Source organism: Clarias gariepinus, chromosome 2 (genome assembly GCF_024256425.1).
Source record: "Clarias gariepinus isolate MV-2021 ecotype Netherlands chromosome 2, CGAR_prim_01v2, whole genome shotgun sequence".
NCBI lineage: Eukaryota > Metazoa > Chordata > Actinopteri > Siluriformes > Clariidae > Clarias > Clarias gariepinus.
Window position 1 is genome coordinate 33,666,277 of NC_071101.1, and position 23,431 is coordinate 33,689,707.

The window sequence follows — 23,431 nt, forward strand, 5'->3', positions numbered from 1 at the left end:
TTAAACTAAACTAAATATAGTTCTCTCAGAAAACCAGTTATAACTCATATCATATTGAAAAACGTGTTACATTTATTGTGATTGAGCAATCTCTTTCAGTCTGTTAAGGTATGCTATGCTAAAAAAAAACTAGATGTCACGGTGACTTCAAATAGTATAATGGTGTTATATAATAGCATAGCACAAAAAATAAAATTACACCTAATTCCCCCAAAACATATTTGGTATTTGTTAATGTATTGATTTTTACTGTATTGACTTTTACCATATCAACTATTCGAAAGAGACCTGTAGGTAGGTCTGTTTAAAAAAAATGATTAATTGATCAACATTTAAAATTAAATTACTGTTACACAAAAAAAAAAAAAAAACGTGAAGGAAAAAATTAATTGTTCTTAGTGAGGATATTAAAAGGCTCAAAGTCTGATTCCTAGAAAAGAGAATATATTGGATGACAAACTGGCTCAGTAAGTTTTTTATTTCTGCAGTTATTACATTCAGAATTCATTAGGTCAAACATGACCACAAATTTTCTTACAAACCTATAACATTATTTAATGGACCAAAGGAGTCTTCAATCTAAAGTAGGTGTTCAGTAGGTGTTTTGCTTTATTTGTTTAAAGTAAAGCTTGTCCCATTTGTGCAGAATTCTTTACATAAATTCTAAGTTCTAGACATAATAAAAAATGTTATGTATGTTTGCACACTGGCTTGTGGTAACATAAACTTACCAAGCTTTGTTTCTGTGATTTTTGACATCAGTTAGTGAGAAACATTTGAGATTCAGGTTTTGGGGGGAAATGAGGTACACGTGCACTGTCCAGCTCCATCCAGGTAAGAAGACCTTAATTAGGTCCAGCTCAACCCCATCGATTTTCATTCTTTGACAAGGGAATGCGAGGAAATGTAGGACATACTAAATGGGAGCCCTCGATTCACAAAGTGCTTGTCCACTATGAGCCTTCCAGGTGGCTGAAATCTCAGTACACTCTGAACATTCAAGCACAGACTGATCTTTAAATAATAACTGGATCACACTATTTTAGGACTAGCCTACATTTTTACTGACGTAATTAGTGAGTTTGTTTCAGTTTTAAAATAGCTATTAAACCTGAACCTACAGTAATAAAGTTTAGATACAGTACTTAAATTGAGCCTGAAAGAGAGTTGAATTATAATAAGTAAATATAGTAAGCATAAACACAAACTAAGCATTGCATGGAGTCACCAGTTAGAGAAAAGCTTCATCAAACCCAAATGCTATCTGAACAACTCGCACCAGATGTATTCTACAATTTACATTTATTGTTTGGTATATTCAGCTGCTCCTGTCAAGGGGTCACCACAGCAGATGATCCGATCTGCACAAGTTTTGTACAGCCTTTACACCAGATTCTCTTCCTGACGCCAACTCGTCCATTATATCCGCTACCTTCAGTGGCTAAGGTTTGGGCATTGGGTGGAAATCAAACCCGGGCCTTCTGCATGAATGGCACTGATGCCAACTTTTTGAATTTATAATAAGCTAATTTCTAGGTAGGCTCAGATAGTACAGCAGGGCATCTTAAAGGATCATACTAGAGATGTATTGGGGAAATCCATAGGCCCCAAGGTCTCTGAGCATTCACTGCCAAATCATATATATAATTTTTTTTTTTACCATACTGCTTATTCTGTGTAGGGTCACAGCAGGCCCTGGAGTCTATGAAAAAGCCCAGAGCACAAGGTAAGGGCATGCTCGATGGCATGCCAACCCACAAGCAAAGCACAGATGCACACACACACACACACAAGGTTAGATTCCACAAGTTTCAGTGTGACTATCAGCTATCAGAACAGAAGGATAGCTTAACAGTAGTTATACATATTGTTTTGCCTTGATGCAGGTTCTGCGAAAACGCATGACAAATTATCAGTGTATGATAGACAAGGTTGTTTTTATTGATTAATAAAAACATAAAATAAAATACAGTACAAAATCCTGCAGAGGATAAAACAAATCAACATTCAAAGAATACAATACAATAGCAAAAGAACGAAAGGAACGAAAGAAAGGGGGGCTAAAAAGATTATATGGTCGACAAGGTGAAATGTTGGAGAAGTATTTATGCGCCATGTCTGCGCAACCGGAGCGCAGTGTAACGCCCTTGAACGTTCCATTTTGTTCCGCCAGAAGAGGAAGTGAGGTCAGAACGCGCGATCTAGCGCTATGGCTGTATGTCCATTTCCACAGCCAGGGGGTAGACGAGGTGGTGAATGAGGTTACATGCGGGTTATTGACAAGTCGCCTTTCACTGTCACATCCGAGAGAGCTGTCGGGTAAGGACGTGTTAGTAATTGTGACGCTGTAGAAACGGGAAGATGTTGTGAGTGGGTGAGTCGTTAGCTTGAAGCTCAGATAGTGTGAGCGCACTTGTTATTAAACGGTGTTAATGTGTTGCTTGCATATAGGGCTGTGTACCCTAGCTAGGTGACTTCAGTACTCAGCGGGCAACAGTGCAGCAGTGAGCCAGACGCCACAATAGAGCGCGTGCGTTTCCATAACCGCACACTGATAGAGTACATCAGTGGTACAGTCGGGGTGACTCGCGTGCTGATTGATTGATTGATTGATTGATTAATCAGGTAATGGAAGAAGAGGGTCATTAGAAGTTTGGTCTCACGTGAATGCTGTAGTTTCCTCCTGCATGCCTCCGTTAGACAGTCTGACCGAGGAGGGGACTGAGGACACTCGCACTACTTTGTATTTTCCGTTGGTGCAACATACACCAAGAATAAAACGCTAAAGAAAAATAAACAATGGCCAAATCCGAGCCGAAGAAGAGCAGCAGCTTGGCCCTTAGTGGTAACCCTACAGCGGAGGAGCAGCTCAGTAACGGCCCCGGGGCTGCCGATCCGCCGGTAACCGGAGCCGCGCACGAGCCCGGGGTCAGAGCCAGAGCCGGCAAGCGGAGCACCGAGAGCGAGGTGTTTGACGATGGAACCAACACTTTCTTCTGGTAAGGGAACTGACAGGCATCATTCACACTGCCTATGTGCATTAGACATTTATATAAATAAAAGTTTTTGTCTGTACGTTGGGCAGAACAGGACCCGAAACCTGTCTCAGAAACACTTCTGTCTGTATATCTGTATGTCTGTCCAGCCAGGTTATGTCACTGCATCACGCAAAACAGAATTTATTGAAACATCTGCATTACTTATTTAGATACCAACCTGAACTTTAACCTGCACCATAAGTGAAATTAAAATCTTGAGTAAAAGCGATTTTATGGACAATTATGTGCTACATTCAATAATCTCCTTTAAAATAATTATAAATGTTTACTATTTCCACTGCTGAAATAACAGCACTGAAGCGTGTAAGTGATTTTTAACAAGCTGGACTGTGGAGTTGTTTTAACACAAAACTTCATCTTTATCCCATTTACATTTTCAATGCCTCATCTGTGAATTACTCTCCGAATACTGAACAGGGAGTGTATATGGCTGACGGTAAATAAAGTGTACAAGCGCAACCAAGGCGTAAGATACTCATCCTTACACAATTTTATTTCTTTCTATTAATAAGTTAGGCCGAGTGTTTTGCCATACTGAAAGACAGTCGGACATGTACATGGGCTTCAATAAGGTCACTGATTGCATTAAAGCTGATCAGCTTATTCTTAGCTTTAACCTTTTAACTGTTCCTACCAACTCGTTACCCATCAACCATGGTTATTTCAGCTAGCATTTACTATACACTATATGGCATGCTGTATGTAGACCTGACATGGCAATCACACTATTACCATTCCTGTTCCATGGTATCCTGTATTTTACAAATTCCTTTCACTGAAACCTGTTCCAGCATAACAATGCACTTGTGCACAAAGCGAGCCCCATTTGTGGTCTGTCAAGAACTCGCACGTCCTGTACCTGACCTCAACACCCCATCATCTAACATTAGTGTCTGACCTCAGTATGTAAATGAGTTTAAATCTCGCACACATGCTCTGAAATAACATGTTAAGAACAATATGTTCAGCAAGGACACAACGAGTGTTATGGTCAGGGGTGCACATATTGTTAGTGGTGTAGTGTATTTGTGTTTGTTTTTTGATTAACCTTTTTTTTAATCTCTGATTTATTTATCTAATATTATAATATATTAATTAATTGATATATTTTTTTCAGTAAGATATTACTACCAAATCATTATAATAATTACAGTTCTTTGTCTTATTGTATGACGTGTTCTGCAGTCACGCACTATGATTTTTTTTTTGTGCTTTTTGTGAGTGTGTGTACACAGCTTTCGTTTGAGGTGCTAGATCTATTGGCCGTTGTAGCACACTCTCATCAAGACATTATCACTTTAAAACGAACACTACTCCGATTCAGGTTGTACCGTTTACCTGACCTCTAGAGTCTTGAACTCCTTACAGTGTGCACTTAAGCTCTCAACACAGCATTGATCTGTGAATAATAAAATATTTCAGATTGAGACGCTGGTAGTGTCTGTAAACCTGAAACGTGTTTTTGAGCACGTACATGTATACAGTACATGCAAAGAAAAAATAAAGCCCCTTTTTTTTATCTGCCTTGCTGATCATGATCCATCATGACTATATACTCACTTCTTACTGAAAGGAGTAATGTCCTCCTACTCATGAGGACGATTTAAGGATGCCAGGTTTATGTTGGCTTTCCTTCTGTTCGACTAACTCAGCAGAAACTGAGCTGCGCTCAGGCTGGTTAAAGACTTTAAGCTGGACAGATACAGGAGTGGAAGGGGGCAGGGAAAGCAACGTGCAAGGACACAGGATTCCTTTAACTGCAGCTGCAACTGTTAACGTAATTATAACAGTAACAATCCATATTAAAACAATCTTTAAGTTTATATATTTAAGCTTGTATGTCAGAGGTAGTGTTCCTCTTTAACCACCGTGATTTACCAGAAATGGCAGCTTTTAAACGTCTCCAAGGCTTGACGCTTCAGGATGAGGACTGAGAAGCTGTGAATTTATTTGTTTCAGTTTTTTTAATTTAAATATTAAAGGTATTGTACTGTACTGTAAAGGGAGATGCTGGTGAAGACATGAATGTTTATAGATTCTATAATGTAATCAATTTCAGGAATTATTTACCTTATGGAAAACTTCCCCATACCAACAGTTGTATCCCTTAATTTGTTATGCAACACGTTTCCTAAAAATCTGTTTATTATTAGTCTGAGATGTAAGTGAGATGTGGGAAGGATAACACATCACAATGAGCAATTTAATGTGACCCATTATGCAAAATGTACTTTTTAGTCATGTTTACAAGCAAAATGTAAGAAAGAAATTTAATTCCACCCTTTTAGTTTTTGTAATGGCCGGGGTGTAAACAAGCAAATATTTTTTCCCCTTTTATGATCTCATAAAAGAAGATCCCCTCCCCTCGCTTCTTTCTTCTTTTTCCTTCTTGTTTAACAGAGGTCGGAGTCCAGTAAGTTTCAATGTCTGCACTTGTAGGGCTCATTCGCCTTTATTTGAAGCCGATGTTCCAGTCCAGTCTTACTTAAAACAACGTTAAATGCTTCCTTCTCTGATCTTGTCTTGCTTTGTCCTTCCAACTCTTTGCCTGCTTTTATCCCGAACTTCCGCACACTCGAAATTCTCTACATATTACCACTCTGCACCTTTAGTTGGCATTGTGTAAGTTGCATCGCCACCACCTATAGAAGCTAGTTGCTCATCGCTGCAGTTCTCTGCAGGGTGAGGTTCAGCAGTAGCTCATTTACATAGACAGTGAAACAGTGCATGTTCTGGGTATTTCAGCTGGAGCATTAACACGCACACTGGTGGAAAGTGTGTTAATATTAATCCTGTAATATAAATCTGCAATTTCTGTTGCAGGATGTAAATGAGGTGCAGTTATGCTAAATTAATAATGCCTTCTGATTCTATAATTTACCTTGACCGTGCTCATCAACACACATTTTTTTAAACAAGAAATATATGTTGGGTGTGGTGTTACAGGTATGCTGCTTAAAAGTAGAGCACCCACATCCCTGCTGTTATTACCTTTATAGTCTGCTATTTTCATTGTTTTGCATACGCCGAGAGCTGTTGTGCCTGATGGTGTTCTGTTTTTCAGAATTTCTTTTAAACTGTAAAGGTAGCTTTAAATGAGCTTGTTTTAATTCTGAATTATAACGTGTGTGTGTTTGAGGGTGTGTGGAAGTCTATTCCTTTACTAAGGACCTTTATCAGCTTTGTAGGGTGTAAAGTAAGCAAAAGGTCTTCATTTGGCATCAACACTGTGATCATCCTGGGGTTTCTCCAAATCACAACAAAGTCAGTGTTTAGTCATCAATTTTTTTTGTTTTGTCTGTCTGAACAGGAGAGCGCACACATTGACTGTCTTATTCATCCTGACATGCGCTCTGGTCTACGTGACCCTCCTGGAGGAGACTCCACAAGACACAACATACAACACCAAGAGGTATGTGGACACACCCCTACATGAGCCGTGCAAAATGTGTGTGTGTGTAAACACTAACCCTGTTCGAGTTATTTGTTTAAACACATGAAGTGACCTCGACCTGAAGTCCTGTGAGGTCCAATGATCAGGCTGGTGTTTTCTAAAGTAAATGATAAGTGCTTGAGGTACAAGTACGCAGGGACAAGCATTTCTCATCAGCACCATGGCTGCTTTTTAAAAAGATTATCTGTAATACATTCTTATGATTTGGACTGATAATGAGTCTTTAATTAGCCTCTTATTCTAGACAGATAATTATGCCGTGTTGTACTATTGCACGGCTGTCAAATTGCTTGTACACATTAAGCCTTATTTATGGTTTTCTCCTTAAGATTTTATAATGTAATCTGACTGTGTGACCCTATACTGTTCTACTCTTATCTTATCTTAAGTGCTAGAAACCTGACACTGTTTTATTTGGATCCCAGATGTTTCCCTTGTGTCTGAGGTTAATCTAAATATAGTAAAATGAGGTGGGGATAGAGTGTGTTTGTGTATACAGGGAATATAAAAAGTCTACAAGCCCTTGTTAAAATCACAGGCTTTTGTGATGTAAATCACGAGACCATGATAAAATTTCAGAATTTTTTTTCATCTTTAATTTGATGTCTAACCTGTACAAACCAACTGGAAAACAAACTAAAACAGTTATAGGAAAAAAGCTAAAAAATACCTGGTTGCAGAAATATGCGTAATTGTAACCATTTTTGTATTTTTAGTTGAATAACCTTTTCGTTCTATTACAGCAGGGTAGTCTGTTAGCCTGTTAGCATGGTACATCTTGACTTGGCAACTCTTTTGCCCACTCTCTCTTATAAAAGCACTCCAAATCTCTCATATAGTGATTTTTTTTGTTTGTTTCTATGTGTATGTGTTTCCAGGGGGATTGTAGCTAGCATTCTGGTATTCCTTTGTTTCGGAGTAACGCAGGCAAAAGACGGCCCTTTCTCACGACCACATCCAGGTAGGAGAGAAAAAATAGTGAGACAGGTCTATTACACTGCTCCCTTTTGCCTCATGGGGCTGCACGGTCAACTGAATTTATAAATACTAAAATATCTCTTTCCTGAATGATGGCGATTCACTTGCATGTATTTCCCTGCATTCAGATCACGCTGCATTCACAAGTTCACGTATTTACTTGAAAAAAATCCCAGACCCTATATCAGTCACACTCACACCGTTTAAATTACTCACTCATGGTCTAGACCGCTTTATTCTGTGTGCAAGGGTCCCGGGGTTGCCTGGAGCCTATTCCAGAAGACTTGAGGCATGAGGCGGGGTACACCCCAAACAGGGTGCCAATCCATCGCAGAGCACACACATGCTGACTCTTTCACACACTGCGGGCAATTTGGGGACCCACCAAGCACGGGGAGAACATGCGAACTCCATGCACACAGAGACGGAAATCGAACCTGGACCCTAGAGGTGCAGGGCGACAGTGCTAACCACTAATCCTAAGTGCCATCCAGTGTAAAACAAAACACTATTAATTCACGAATCGGTCTAGCGATTAGCGAATTTTTTAATCATACAACTCAATTAACTTGGTTCAATTTAGTCATTTATGTCACATATAACAAGGAAGCAGCCCTAAATGGACTGTTCAGCTTAATTGGCTTTAAATCAGTATAGTGTTATTTTGGCCAAAAACCTGAGCGTAAATCTCTTACAGATTTTACTTTTGCTCCAGCCAATGCTTCAAATCCAGCCACTGGATTCAGGGCATCCATGAAAAAAGAGTGGGTTGCATCAAGAATGTTATCCAGTATAAAACCTCCGCGGCGGCATCTTTTCTCGTAGCTCCTAACTCGCAAACTTCTCATTCATGCTTTTCTTACGTGCTTACTCCTAGTTTTTGATTCATGTTAAAAACGGATTAATGGCCTCCGAGTGGCGCAGTGGTAAAGTGCTCGCCCTATCATCCGGAGATTGCTGGTTCGATCCCCGGATGATTCTGTTACCTCTCACAGCCGGAGATCTAGAGAGAGCTGATTGGCCTAGCTCTCTCAGAGGGGAGGGATGAGAGGTACTTAGCGTTCCCACATTAATCACGGCTCTACAGCCAATCAGGGGCGTCTATGAGCTTGCGCACGCGGAAGGAGCGGCTAGCGCTTTCCTCCGAGTGTGTTACTCCGCCCCTAACGGTGCGTGATCAAGCAGTTTGAAAAGATGCGGCGACTGCTGTCACGCGGTTCGGAGAAAACACGTGATAGTCTTCAGCCCTCCCGGCTGAATGGTAGTATTAGCCTTAATGTGGGAGCCCCATAGTGACGGGGAGGAATTGGCCACGACTAAATTAGGTAGAAAATCGGGAAAAAATCCCCAAAAAATAATAATAATAATAATTTTTAAAAAAAACTGATTAATTCATGATAATTTTCGTAATTTAGATGAATTGTTCTGTTTTTGTTTCTAGAAAGGGGTAAGTTTGTTACTGGCTAAATACACGTTTCAGTTTCCTGAATCAGTGCTGACTGCTAAGAATGTTTGCTTTTCTCAGATTTTTTAGCAAAATTCTTTGTTCTTCGCTCTTTCACAAAGTTTGACTGACTAGACAAATGTCTAAAACTTTATTCAGATAACTCTAAGAATCATTTTGTAGGAGTGTCACTGTAATAAGCAGACCAGTTCATCTTGCTAGACCAGACATTCTGTTGGTGCTCTAAAAAAAAAAGTGTCTAATTTGAATGCTTGTCATTGAGAGAAACCTGAAGAACCAGGCGTTCAAGAGTATATCCCATTGTTTTCTGATTATCAAAGAGAAAAGAAAGATTCAAGGTTTAGTTTTAGGTTTTTTTACCCCCTAAAACTTGTTCCCAGTGCCAAGTAGGTGTCCTCTACAAGGTTTTCTATGAAACAAGTTTTTTCCCGAAGAATCTCCTGAGGGGTAATGAGTGCAAACTTGTGGTGTGTAAATATGAAGAGCTTATTAGATCTGCAAGTAGCAAGGCAACAGACAGACTGAGAGGGAAGAGCAGCTCCCAAAGAAAGGCGAGCCTGGTTGCACTAAAGCAGAGACAACAGGAGGATAGGCAGAGCAGGGCATGGGTAAAGTGATAGAGTGGTAGGGGGATAGAGATAGGAGCACAGCTTAGTTTACAGAGCTCATGTTTATAACCAATCATTTCAACATTGCATGAAAATGAGATGATTTGCTCATGATGGGTATTTTTGTGTGTCTATCTGTATAAGGGTGCCGTTTGCCTGGCACCGTGACAGCATGTCCTTTTTCTGCTTTCAGCATACTGGCGCTTCTGGCTCTGTGTCAGCGTTGTCTATGAGCTGTTCCTCATCTTCATTCTGTTCCAAGTGGGTCTGGAGTCATGCCATATTTTCTCACGCCTACACGCACATGAACCAATAGTTGATGTGATATAAAATAATAATGCACATGCTGTTATAGATGAAGAAATGCAGTGCTTTTTGCCCCCCCTTTTAATAAGTCTGTGTTTTGTTTGTGCTGCAGACGGTGCAGGATGGACGCCTCTTCATGAAATTCATCGACCCGAAGCTGGGCGTTCCTCTGCCAGAGAGAGACTATGGAGGAAATTGCCTTATCTATGATCCTGGAAACACTATTGACCCCTTTCACAACATCTGGGTAACAAATCACTGTCCCTTATAAACACATACACAGATATTCACTCGGATACACACAACCCTAAACAAACAGTGCTTTGCTAATTTGTGTTTGCTGTTACAGGACAAAATGGATGGCTTTGTTCCTGCCCATTTCCTTGGTTGGTACATTAAGGTATGTGGGTGTCTTTCTGTTTTCAATTGTAAGCTGTGCCTTTTTCCCCCTTCCAAGTTCTTCTGTATATTTGTACTTGCACACCAGCGTGTTGTCTGTAATGAACTATAAAGTATAAAGATAAAGTCTTGGAACAATTGCAGAGAAAACATGAACAATCAAAGTTGCTTTTCAGTTGTAAAACTTAATTATTTTGGTATTTGTTGAACTCGTAGCAGTTCTTTGTCCTCATTTCTGTTTTCTCAGACACTAATGATCCGAGACTGGTGGATGTGTATGATCATCAGTGTGATGTTTGAGTTTTTGGAGTACAGTCTGGAGCACCAGTTACCAAACTTCTCAGAGTGCTGGTGGGACCATGTAAGTATCGCTTTCATTTTATTTTCTTATTTATAAACTGTAGCCTGTAGAGATTAATTTTTATTCCCTCTCTTTTTGTCTCTCCCAGTGGATTATGGACGTGATTGTGTGTAATGGTTTGGGCATATACTGTGGCATGAAGACACTCGGCTGGCTTTCCATGAAGCCGTACCAGTGGCAAGGCCTGTGGAACATCCCTACATACAAGTAAGCACTGCAGGTCTACATACAACTAAGCACTGCCCCGGCACGCCCACTGAGAAAGTCTCTACATCTTATTTTTGTACTTCTGTTGTTGTTTTTTTGTTTTTTTTGGGGGGGGTTATGACCCATTGGTTACCAGCCATGCTTTGCACCTTTGAGTGGTTTTTTTTTTTTTTTTTTTTGCCCCAGCAAACCTGATTTAACAAATCAGCTAATTGACAGCTTTTTCTCAATAGAAGTGAACACTAAAACATGCAGGGCAGGAGATGCTCCAGGACCAGGGTTGGGAACCACTGGGTTAGGGTGGTTACACATTAGGGTCCGAAAGCATTTCTGAAAACACTCAAGTCTGGTTCATTATCATTACTGAGAACGCAATCCCGCGCTTGGGAACTGTATCTGAGAAGAGGTGGTTTCAAAAACGACAACATACTCAGGCATGGATCAGATCAGATATGGAAGCCAATGGTACCTGAGAATGGTAGAAGTTCGCTGTTGAGACATGACAATATCTGTTCTGCCCGAAATCTGTGTGCATGTAGCATGCACCAAACTCATCCAGGCGTGCGAGAGCATTGGAGAGTGTACTATAAGACAGTGTAAGTACTTCTGAGAACAGGGGGCAAAAATATTGTTAGGGCTGGGGAAGGGAGAAATTGTGAGAAATCATGTGAAAATGCCCTTAAAGTATTTTACAATCATGTAAAAATGCCCTTAGGGATCATACAGTCATAAGTTATGGGAAGGTAAGTTCCAAGATGTGTTCCTATATTTTTCTCACAGATCTTGACTTACTTACCTACAGAACTGGGATAAAAATAATTGGATGCCAGAAGGAAATGATTTCTAGATTTACTTTATATCTTATTCTGACTTCCACCAGGACCACTATACTGAAAAGTGGTCTTTTTTTTACATTGTTTTTTAATATAATTTTCAAAATAGTTGAAAATAAAAAAGTTAATAAAAAAGTCTCAGAGGGTGGGAGTTTTTGGGGCATATAGCATAGTAGGTCAAGCTGAGGGTTGGGATTATTGGTTAGACAGTTCAGGTAGGAAACCTCTCATAGAAACAGAACATTTGCAAGCAGGTTTGTTTTAGAAATTCACCTCTTTCATGAAATAAAATTTACATACATGTTTAGAAAAGTCTTTGAAGGTTTAAATGTACCAGATGGACCACAGTGTCACAAGACCACAACATCCCTTGAAAACCGGACTCTGATATGTATACATCAATAAAAAAAAGTTTGTGGACACCTGACCATCTTTTTCAAATATGCTTATAGAACATCTCTTTTCAGATTTGTTCTGCCTTTGCTGTTGTAGTGAATTCCACTTTTCTGGGAAGGCCTTCAACTAGATGTTGGAGTGCAGCTGTGGGAATTTGTAGTCATTCAGTTACAAGAGTTTTAATTCAAACCATCCAACCATCTCTTCACTGATCTCTCATTGTGCACAGGGGCATGTCATGCTCAGACTGGTTCGGGATAAATTGAAACAAAAACTGAATCCTAGGCCCCCTTGCCTAAAATCGGGACGTGACCCGATTGGGGTTAGACATAAATCTCCACAGACCACTCCTGTGTCCAGTAAAAACCTTAATTAAGTCATTAAGTGTTATGTTCAGGTATCTACAAAATTTTGGGTCATCTAGTTTGTTGCTCATGTCCAAGAATAATGCTAATGATTCTGGAAATGTTTTAATGTGTGGGAAACAATGGGGTGAACAAAGCTCAGGATCAGGGGCAGGCAAAGGCAGTGTAGAGAAAGCAAAGAGGAGCAATACCTAAGGTGTTGTTAATACCCAACTAAAGTGGTACCAGCAAGAGAATTATAAACTTGTCTAAAACGAAATCTTTTTTTAAAGTTTAAGGTAAATTATCCAGTGTGTTTGTTGAACTTTCACAACCTTTCTACATAGTAGAAAAAGTAACCTTGAACAAACATCAACAGAATGGGCTGTTCAACGAAATGCAGAAGTGTTACTGATAAAATGGTAACATACTGTAGATGTACTACTGACATTACGTGCTAAACAACATAGTTGCAGACTTTTTTCTTTCTACGATTGCTTTCAATGAGACATGGATTTGATCTTTATGCATCCACTGTGAATAATGCTGTTTAATGTACCTAGTTACTCAGTCAATTTTCTAGCAGCAGAATTAGACTACAAATATCAACATCTGTTTCTTGCCATCAGTGTGAAGAGACGCTCACAGCTGACTCTCTCTAGATTAATGGGAACACTGTGCACTGTGTTTTTCCAGTTCTAATTTTAAGGTGTATTTTTAGATTATGGACGGTGAAGGCAAATTTCTTGGGTGTAATACTTTATAGTTTATTGTACTTTATAGTTTTAATGTGGAATGGTATTTATTCATTTATTTATTTTTATAGTTTTTTTCAATGAAACCAATATTTATTCTTGGAGATTTCTGTTGAGTAGGTGCTGTCATAGACATTAGTTTTACTGGCTTTAGAAAGTTCCATTATCTTTGCCCTACCTTTTCTTTTGTCTGTGGCTTGCATGGGGCCATGTGCAACATTGTGAAAATAATGCCTGATGTACTGGTACATGGTGTGTCTTTTAATAACAGAGGGAAGATAAAGCGCATCGCATTCCAGTTCACTCCCTACAGCTGGGTAAATTTCGAGTGGAGACCAGCATCTAACCTGCGCCGGTGGTTGGCAGTGCTTGGCATCATCTTCATGGTCAGTGTGACCGGATTGTTTTTGCCAATTATAATAACAAATATTTAATCAAATCTAAGTGACTGATTACTTCCCCAGGTGCTGCGATACATAGAATAACATTTCACACAGAAATGGACTCTGCCCTGGTTTAAAAGAAGAGATTAATTAACTTATTAGTGACTAGCTTCCTTTAAGAACAGGTTTCTATAATTATCCTCATTGATGATTCATTAGTTTTTAGGTCACTGATGAACACTAACTGCATGTTTGTTTATGAAATGTGAAGACTTCATTCAACTGTGCTTAGAATGTTGACATGAAAGAAGGAAGCAATCATTTTCTGGCCATTGGAAATGTTTGTATCAGTAGCATCATATCACTTGATACGTACATGATTGTTTCACTTTACACCTTCTAGTTCTTGTTGGCGGAGCTGAACACGTTCTATTTGAAGTTTGTGCTATGGATGCCACCTGAGCATTACCTTGTGCTGCTGAGACTTGTGTTCTTCGTTAACGTTGGAGGAGTAGCCATGAGGGAAATCTACGACTTCATGGATGACCCGTTAGTTCCAATTTTTTTGCATTTATTTAAGAAAATAAATATATGTTTATTTTTGTTATTAAGAATTTAAACTTAATATTAGGCTTTAAGTTTAGTGTTGACTCAACTTGTTATATTAGTAAAATGTTAAGGACGTTTATTGGTTATCAACTTGCAGGTATAAATTATTACTAGGTATGAATTATTATTACCTTAATAGGTAAAATTTGTCAAAAAAAAAGTTTGCTTATATTCTAGTACCAGTTTTTATCACAGCTCCCTTACCTGAGATTCCATAATGTATTTGTTTGAACATGAATGAGAACTGACCTTCATCATTAGTAGATCATAAGTAACAACAAAGCATTAATTTTGCCTATAAAATATATATGAGAGTAAACAGTAAATAATCTTAAAGTTTACCTAAGCAACATCACATGCGAGGGAGTTCTGTTTTGCTGTATTTCGGCATGGCTGTGATGCAATTGTAGGCATGTAGCTAACTAACTAACTAACTAACCGTAACTGACCATGACAGTCAGAGTAATTAACTGGGGTAGTGGTAAAGTTTTATATTCTTTCCAGTACTATGTTAAAATTTCTCTTTATATTTCCACTTTTTTTGCTCAGCTACGTCCGCTCAGGTTCTGGGCTTAAATTGCGAATAGAAGTAAAGAGAAAGCTAGTGCACTAGTTGCGCTTCTTTTAATAATGTGGACCATGCAGACCTTTTTTCATTAGTTTCAGTTGTGTTTAGGATATGTGTTGGCAAAGCAAAATAATTGGTTAAGTAAGCAAACAAAGCATAATCTGTTTATAATAAATGATGGTTACCTTTAACCACCTTTTAATGGTGGAACTGTATAAAAGAAATATTACACTCAAGGTTGTGCTGTTGTGCTGGATATCAGCGTCACTGTGATGCTTTCGTCATTCGGGCGGTGCCCTTATGCCTGTATCACAGTCATGCCTTGTCCAGCAATACAGCACTTCCTTTCATGTAATATTGCTTAATTATCATTAGCTAAATAAAGTTGGCTAATGTTTACTTTTTGTCCTGAGATAAAAAATGTTAATGTTTACTTTTTCTCTTGGTATAATTATGCTAGTTAATTTGTCATTTGTTTTATGGTGAGGTAAATAATGTTAGATAATGTTAACTTTGATTTATCTTGGGGTAACTAATCTTAGTTAAGTGTTACTTTCACACATGGTCTATAATGCTAGTGTTTATTTTATTTTGAGATAAGGTTAGTTAATATTATTTACGTAAAGATAAAGCAATGTAAATATTAGTTCATGTTTTTTTGTCTTATTTAGATTTTATTTTCTGTTATCTTGAGGTAAATAATGCCAGTTAGGTTTTAATTTGTTTCATAGTGAGGTAAATAATGTTAGTTAATGTTTACTTTAGCATATGGTAAATAATGTTTATGTTTATCCTGATGTTGGTAATGTTAGTTTACATTTAATTTGTCTCATAATGCAATAAATAATATGTTTTTTTAATGAGGTAAATGTTTAGATAAGACTGAATTTCTTTTAGCATGAGGTAAATAATATTAAGGTATGCTTTCTTCTGCACTGGGTAATGTTAGTTATTTATTATTTATTTTATAATCCTGTTATTATTATCTAATATTAGTTAACCATGTACGTTTTGGGTAAGGTTTTGATTTTTTTTTCTTTTTAAATCTTTTTTTTTCTGATCTTTCAGGAAATTCCACAAGAAACTGGGTCAGCAGGCATGGCTCGTCGCAGCCATCACAGTAACTGAATTTCTCATTGTAGTGAAGTACGACCCCCACACCATCATGCTACCGATCCCGTTCTTTGTCACACAGTGCTGGATCCTCGGCATTGTCCTCATCCTCACATGGACACTGTGGCGCTTCTTTATCCGGTAAGTGATTGTAGAAAATTAATACGAGCGCAGAGAGACAAGGCACAAAGGCACTACTCTGCTCTCAGTTGTTATAAGTGCGTAAGTAAATGTACATCCTGAAAGAAGCACGGTGCAACACACACAAACGCACAAACAATCCTACAAAACTCAGATCACTTTTTATTTGTCCCATGTCTTAATGTTGTTTTTAATGGACCATGTTCAGTGGTATAGTGCAGGTTTTTGCATTTCTGATTTTCTTTTGGTTGTTTTTGTGCCATTCTATGTGCCGTGCTGATAGTGTCTTTCTCTCCCCTGTGTGTGTCAGCGGTAATGTCCATGTGCAGTGAGGGAGAGGTAGGTGGAGAGTGACGGCAGGTTGTTGTGCCAACATCACCTTCATCTGTCATTCTCACCAGACTGCTTCTCCCCTTGCATGCCAGAAAGGCCAGACTTAAACATCTGCATTGTTGTGTCTGCAGGCTTTCACACACTAACTCATAGTGTGTGCCCTAGAGGGCAGTGTGACATTTAACAAACCAGAATGTACAGAAAAATATATTTTTTCTTTTCAGCATTTTTACCTAGAAATGATGCAAAAGTCATGGTGACTCCAACTTCCAACTCATTTAATATTTTTTTTGTATCATCTATTTAAATTAAACTCAAATAGGAATTTACTACTATAAGAAGAAAATTCTTCTTTTAGTGGTTCTCTCCTATGTGAAATGTGTTCTTTTTTTTTAAGGAATCTGACCGACGGTTTATCAAAAATGTTTCCCATAGAAAATAAATAGGGCTGGTATTCCCACTGCCATATTTTGCACATCTTTGGTCCAATCAAAAAATGAGAAACAGGTTTGGAAACTGGGTAAAAATCTTTACCACATGGAAAGAATCATCTTGATAAGATTAAAAATAATGAACCCCTTCAAATCTGGATTTAAAACTCTCCTTATATTTTATAATCGGGAGTTACAGTGCAGCCAGAGTGAATCAGCAAAAAAAACTGTTTAGCTTTGTTTAGCTCACTCTCACATGCTCGATTTTGTATGCACCTCAACAAAACTTGGGGATCTAGTCTGTAAAACAAAAGGAATGGAAATGACTAGTGTAATCATTTGGGAGCAATCAAGCATTGTTTTGACCTGACAAAAACAGATTTTGTCTTGAAAATAAGTCATTATCTACTCTTGATGAATTGTAAAAGCTTTTATACCACTTTAGATAAAATGCCATCCTACGCCCCCTTTTACAAAAATGTTTTTATACAAATTTGACAACTTGAAAGCCTTTCTCTTAAATAATTTAATAACCATAGCACATACGGTTCCTCTGATATACTTAAAAAAAACAAAACAAACATTTTGTTCTAAAGTTAAGGTTTGTTACATTCTCTGGGGCTGTGAAGTTCACCTGCAGTGGGAGGGACAGTGGCAGCAAGCAGCCCAAGCCATGCCTCTTCTGCTTAAATCATTATGACGTTTAGTTGTTTGCAGGACCAAAAAAAGGGCCCTGGCATTTTTGGCCATAGCAGCCCACTATGATTATTTAAACAATATGCTGAGGCATATGACACATCAAAGGATATATGTGCTCACTGATTTGTTTCAAACATTAAACCACAGTAACCTGCATGGAAGCAAGTAACCTTGGTAAAAAATTATTTCCGCACATAAAATGATTTTCGCATATTTTGCTGCTTCCACTTGTGGGCTTTTGCGTCTTTTTTCCCGCAGCTTCTCTGCACCCCCCTTGCTCTTTTCTCTTTTTTTCTGGTTTATCCATTGTTATAGATGGACTTATCTCAAACTCCGGTCGAACTCTAAATAGCAGATTTTGTCAAGGGAAGATGAGGGCTGGCCAGGAGGGAGGCAGGGCTTGGCCTGAGATTTCATTGGACTAGCTCAATGTCCTTTAAGACAGTCAACCAATGGGCTGTGATTCGTGTCTCAGATACTCTACCATTGCGGTAATAAATAGATTGGCCTAATAAACTTTTAAAAAAATATTAAATTAGGACTGACATCCCTGGCCCAAAAATGTGCGTCGGCCCACCAGGCCCACCCGGTATGCCCTATGGTCAGTCCTGGCCTGGTTGTTTGTCAACAGATAATGCTGTGCTCATTACCTTTTTATGCACAAAGGCGGCTAAAATGTGTCATCGATAAATATTTTGTTTCTCTGTCCAAAAGACAGTTTGTGTATTATATAATAAATAACTGAAAAAGAACATTAGGAGGCACAAAGCAAGTATGTATGTATGTATGTAGTATGTATGTATGTATGTAGGTTTTTGTTTTTCTTAGATTGTAAAACTGCAAACATAGCATTTTCATTTTAAATATCTTATTTGATAGTTATTGCAATACTATCATTAGTCATTCCAAGACTGCTCTGTGGGCTACACCCACGCACTGCCGATACTTAGACATGAAACTATGCAGAAGTGCAACTCTGGTATTATATACAATCAAGCTTTGTTGTTATATGTTTTTGTGTTCTGTTTTTTTTTTTGTTTTCCCCATCTCATCAAAGTCAGTTTTTATATAAATATACTGTACACACTTTATGCATGCATACACACATGCACACTTTAATAGGTACACCTGTACTTTTATGCAAATTATTTAATCAGCCAATCATGTGGCAGCAGCGCAGAGCATAAAATCATGCAGGTCACAACTTCACTTAATTTTTGCACAAAACAATAGGATAAAAAAATAGTGTAAGCAGAAAAACATCTCATGAAACATAAAACCTTGACTTGAAATGGCTACAACATCAAAAGACATCAGCTTCCACTCCTATCTGGTTTCTATAAGTTGTGCTCACTCAATATTTTTTGTTTTTTGCATCATTCAATTAAACTCCACAGTTGAGGAGATCAGCAGGTTATTAATTAACCAACCCGCCAAACAACCATGCAACTTTTAGAGTTTACAGTTTAGCTTATACAAATTACAGAATCACTTGACCTGTATCTTTATGCATTGTTCTCTTGCATCATGAAAAGAAGGAGAAAAAAAATCAGAGTTTAGAGAAGTGGTTATTTCAATTTAATACACATGACCTTTGTAACCTCATTCCATGGCAATGTGGCCTGGTGAAAAATTACTCCATGATTTTTTTGTAATAGCCACAATCTCGCTTTTGTTAACAGTGACATCACACTCCGCTATAAAGAGACACGGAGGCGTAAGCAGGAGGGCTCTTCCGAGCGGGAGAAGCCCCCCGGCAACAGCAGCAAGACCCCTGTAACATCTGGCCGCAGCAAACTGAACGGAAACACGGATCCCGTACGACAACGCAAGTCTTGATGGATGACACAGTGGGCTGCACAGCTGTGGCACAGTTTGGGCATGAAGTGATGTGTGTGTGTGTGTGTGCGCGCGCGCGTGTGTCTGTCTGTCTGTCTGTCTGTCTGACCATTCCAATGCTCACTCACACTTAACACTCACAGAGCCACCAGTAAATTCATGTTACATGGAGGCTCTCTATGGGTGTTTTTTTTTTTACCTTTTGTTTTTCCTTTTTTTTTTTTTTGCCCTCCCCCCATGTTTTATTGTTCAGAGATGTAAGATGCAAAGCATGATTGTGTGGATGGGTGGATATGTGAGAGACATGCAAGAAAAAGATGCTCGGTTCTTCCAGTTGCCTTATACACTGTAGAAAAAAAAAAGTAAGGGGGTACAAAGCTGTACCTTTTCTTGACACTAGCTAGGATGGAAGCCTTAAAGGGTACAACTTTTGTCCTTTTTAACATGTATCTTTAACCAGGAAAGATGAAGGAAGTTACCTTTAAATTCTTATTTGTGTTTTATGCTGCACTACATTTGTTGGTTGAGGGGAGGTTCAAGTCAAACCCGGACTTTTGATTGTGCAGGACAAGAGAACAGTTATAAAAGTACAAACTTTCTCTATATAATCACCTGCTACACTACTACACTTATCCCAGCCTTTCACAAGTGCTTAGATACCATAAGGGAGCCAGGAGTGGACTGCCTGTTTCAGGTCTAAAACGCTGGCCTACTAGGAACTTCTTTAAACAAATGTGGAAATAGTTTGGAGCAAGGTCAGGACCGTATGGGGGATGTGGCAGTAACTTCAAGCCGAGTTCCTGTAATGTGCAAGGGGTGTTCACGAATGATTGTGTGTACAGTTTCCATTAACAGATGCATCTCTGCTGAGAGTTGGCAAGAAGTCATCCATCTATTTTTAAATATCAGGTGTCCCACTAGCTGAATATTCACAGAAACGACTGCAGTGGGTCCAGCATAATCATTCATGTTCACCATTCACCAATCAAATGTTTTACTGCAGCTAAGAGTCTCATCACTGTACTGTGCTTTAAGTATTCTGTAAATATCGGTTTTACGCCGTCATGAGAAATTCCATCACAAGTCCTGATTTCACTTGAACGCTCCCTGTAAAAGTCTTAAACAAGCTCATACAGAAACATTGAGATGTACTCTAGTGATAAAACAATGGAGTTACAGAAACTGTACATTTTTTAATTATTTTTTTAAAGGGTGCAAGTCGATCATTAGTGGACCACTGACATGCCCTCTTAAGCATGTGTTCTATACCAGGGGTATGGCTTGTTCAGTTCTTTTTGCTGCTATGCAATAAGACACGAGTGCTGTTCGAATTGAATTCTCATTCCTGTTTGTGCGGCTTTAAAGATTTTGGAGTTCTGTCGTTGCACAGTGCTACACTTGTTTGGGCCACACTCTCTTACACACGCACATTTAAACAGCATAAGCATTGTTTTTCTCATAATGTAAAACACTGACTGACGTCCTCTCAGGAGACCTGTCGCTCTTGTTACATTGTGTCTCTCAGGTATTTATCCCTTCAGAGTAATTAGGATGTGCATGAGTGTCAGCTATTCTTATATGATAGAGAGAGCGCACACATGTGCGCGCATGGACGGGCACACACATGCGCGCACACACACACAGAAACAATCATTGTCAGACTTACTGGACCAATTTTTTTTTCTTTTTTTTATGTCAGGTCAGCCACATGGAGGTCTGTTACATGATCGTTGCTGCTCAAGCCACAGAACAAATATCATTAGTCTGATAAATGGAAGCTCGGGCTCGCTGTCTTCTTACTTCACCACCATAAGCCTATAACATTCTTAGTGCATTTTTGAAATATTGTCATTGCTCAATATAATGCTCAACTTTTTTGATTATTATGTAAGAGCATATTAGACAGATATAGTTAATATGTATATGTTCTGTTTCACTCTGTTGTGTGTGTGAGTGAGAGACAGTTTACTGGCGACAAGCATAAATGGACAGAACCGTTTCATGTAACATAGAACACGCTGCTGCTATTATAATCTTATGAATGTAAACTTTACATTTAGTTGTTCATTGAAATGGGTTTCTCAAAACAACCTCTTACTACTCACTCAGTTATGTTATGCTAGGTGTAATTTTTTGTTTTATTTCTTTGTGTACTTTAGGGACTTAAAAAAGTTTTTTTTTAAGCATTTTTATTAACACTTTTTTTCCTTCCATTCTATGTTAGAATGAAACTAATGTCAGACTGTGGAGTAACAACACCATCTGTTGGAGGTTAATGAAAAGCATTGTGGCTACAATTTCAAATAGATCTTATGAAATAGGTTTACTAGATGCAGACATAGTCGCAAAAGACGCCTCAACCCACAGCTGGGCCATATGATCAATATATATCATAGCATATATGTATTCTCAAGGATAATTAATTCTCCAATACACATGTATCACAATATAAACTGTAGGTTTAGGAACAGTTTTCAGCAGTAGTGGTGCTTGGAAAACCAAAATACATTTTATTCATTTTGAAAATGTAATTCTCATTTAGAAAAACAAAAAATTAAAGCGTATTCATGAGTATAAGTACAGAACAATGTGTAGAAATGTTAACATTTTATTTACAAAAACTAAACATTTAATATAAAATGAATTATTACAAAATGTCATTAATTACTTAATTATCAGAGAGAGTGAATTGATCATATTACCCAGTCCTACGGACTAGTACAGCTTTGCTTTTTCAGTAATCTTTTACATGCCCTGTAAGCTTGTTCAAAGACTCGAGTCACACAAATAGATGTAGAGTTCAGGAGCAAAAGTTACCCAGAAATAATTCCAATTCATTTAGGGCAGCCTAAGTGTCGAGAGGTCTGAGCAATAAAATGCTAATTTTGTAATGTAAGTTTTACTCATATTGTTCACAATCAGAAGTTTGTTTTGATAGTTAAGTAGCCATGGCTAATTTAGTTCAAGTTCAGGGCTAATTTAGTTCAATACTAAACTCAGTTTGTGTAATGTGCACGTGAAGTAATTGTTGAAAAATGTATCTCCCTTACCACAGAAGTGACTTCACACATATTACCCAGGGCGAGTTAGTTCCTGTTTTAAAATGTTGCTTGTTGTCGCCTTTTCCCCTCAATCAGTAAGTGGCCACTTTTACTGATACGGGACACACTCTAGCATTTGGTTAATTATCAATGGCTCTAACTTTGTTTTTCTTTAAAATAAACAACCTTTCTTTTTGGTCAATAAAAAAAAAAGAGAATTTTTTGTTAAAGCCTTGTCTCATGACTCGGTCCCCACACTAACACTACTGTCTGCATGATGGATGTTAATATAGACAGATAGTTTATGTGTGTGTTTCTGGCTGTGATGTTTCTTTAGATTAATAAGCCTTTTGACTCCTTTCTACTACATTAAGGTGTATAAGAATGAAGTCATGAACAAAGACCATTACTGAATGAACAATATATGGATTGTTTTATAAAACTGTAAATAAAACATCTGCTTGTCTTTTGCCACTGTCTCATTTGTCTGCTTTAGTCTGAATCAAACTTTAAATAAATAAACAAACTAAATAAATTAATAAAAGTAGATTTTAAAGTTTCAAATTCAAATTTTATTTGTCACATACACAGTTATACACAGTACGAAATGTAGTGAAATGCTTATACGACCGCCAGTGACCTTAGAGAGAATTAAAGCTTATAATAAGAAATAAATACGAATAAAAGAAATACGATAGAAAAATTAAATTGAACCAGGTAAAATAGAACTAAAAATAGAAATATACTGTATGAGAACATTTAAGAAATTGAAAATTTTTGATATTTTTGGAAGAAAGATGGTGTGCAAATATGCATAGAAAAAAAAGTGTCTTAGTACAATGGTCCAGAATGTAAACGTAAACATGTAGTGTAGATGTGAAGGTAGATGTGTGTGGATTTGTCCATAGTGTACATGGATGTAAAAAGATTGATTGATTGATTGATTGTGAAAAGAGGCCTCCACTCTAGTCTAGACAAATATCTGTGATGAATAGGACATGTGACTTTGTCTGGTTAAAGATGTACAGCTGTTATCACTGCACACTGACTAAAATATATTCAGATTTCATTTCTATAGTGTTGTCCTTTGAGAAGATCTACTTTGCTGA

General features: G+C 38.0%; 1 protein-coding gene across 1 annotated transcript; it reads left to right on the forward strand.

Moving 5' to 3' along the window:
* The first annotated feature begins 2,220 nt into the window (after window positions 1-2,220).
* Window positions 2,221-22,792, forward strand: ptdss2 (phosphatidylserine synthase 2). The gene is made up of 12 exons (XM_053488000.1): window positions 2,221-2,999; window positions 6,370-6,471; window positions 7,392-7,474; window positions 9,758-9,825; window positions 9,983-10,117; window positions 10,220-10,270; window positions 10,517-10,630; window positions 10,719-10,837; window positions 13,437-13,551; window positions 13,952-14,097; window positions 15,794-15,979; window positions 19,125-22,792. Exons 1-12 carry the CDS (start codon window positions 2,800-2,802, stop codon window positions 19,279-19,281), a joined length of 1,476 nt encoding a protein of 491 aa, XP_053343975.1. The 5' UTR covers window positions 2,221-2,799; the 3' UTR covers window positions 19,282-22,792.
* Window positions 22,793-23,431: the final 639 nt, after the last annotated feature.

Coding starts and splice junctions, on each gene's coding strand:
- ptdss2 (XM_053488000.1), top strand. CDS start 2,800: ATGGCCAAATCCGAGCCGAAGAAGAGCAGCAGCTTGGCCCTTAGTGGT. Junction 10,271..10,516: donor TCCTTGGTTGGTACATTAAG/GTATGTGGGTGT, acceptor CTGTTTTCTCAG/ACACTAATGATCCGAGACTG. Junction 10,631..10,718: donor CAGAGTGCTGGTGGGACCAT/GTAAGTATCGCT, acceptor TGTCTCTCCCAG/TGGATTATGGACGTGATTGT.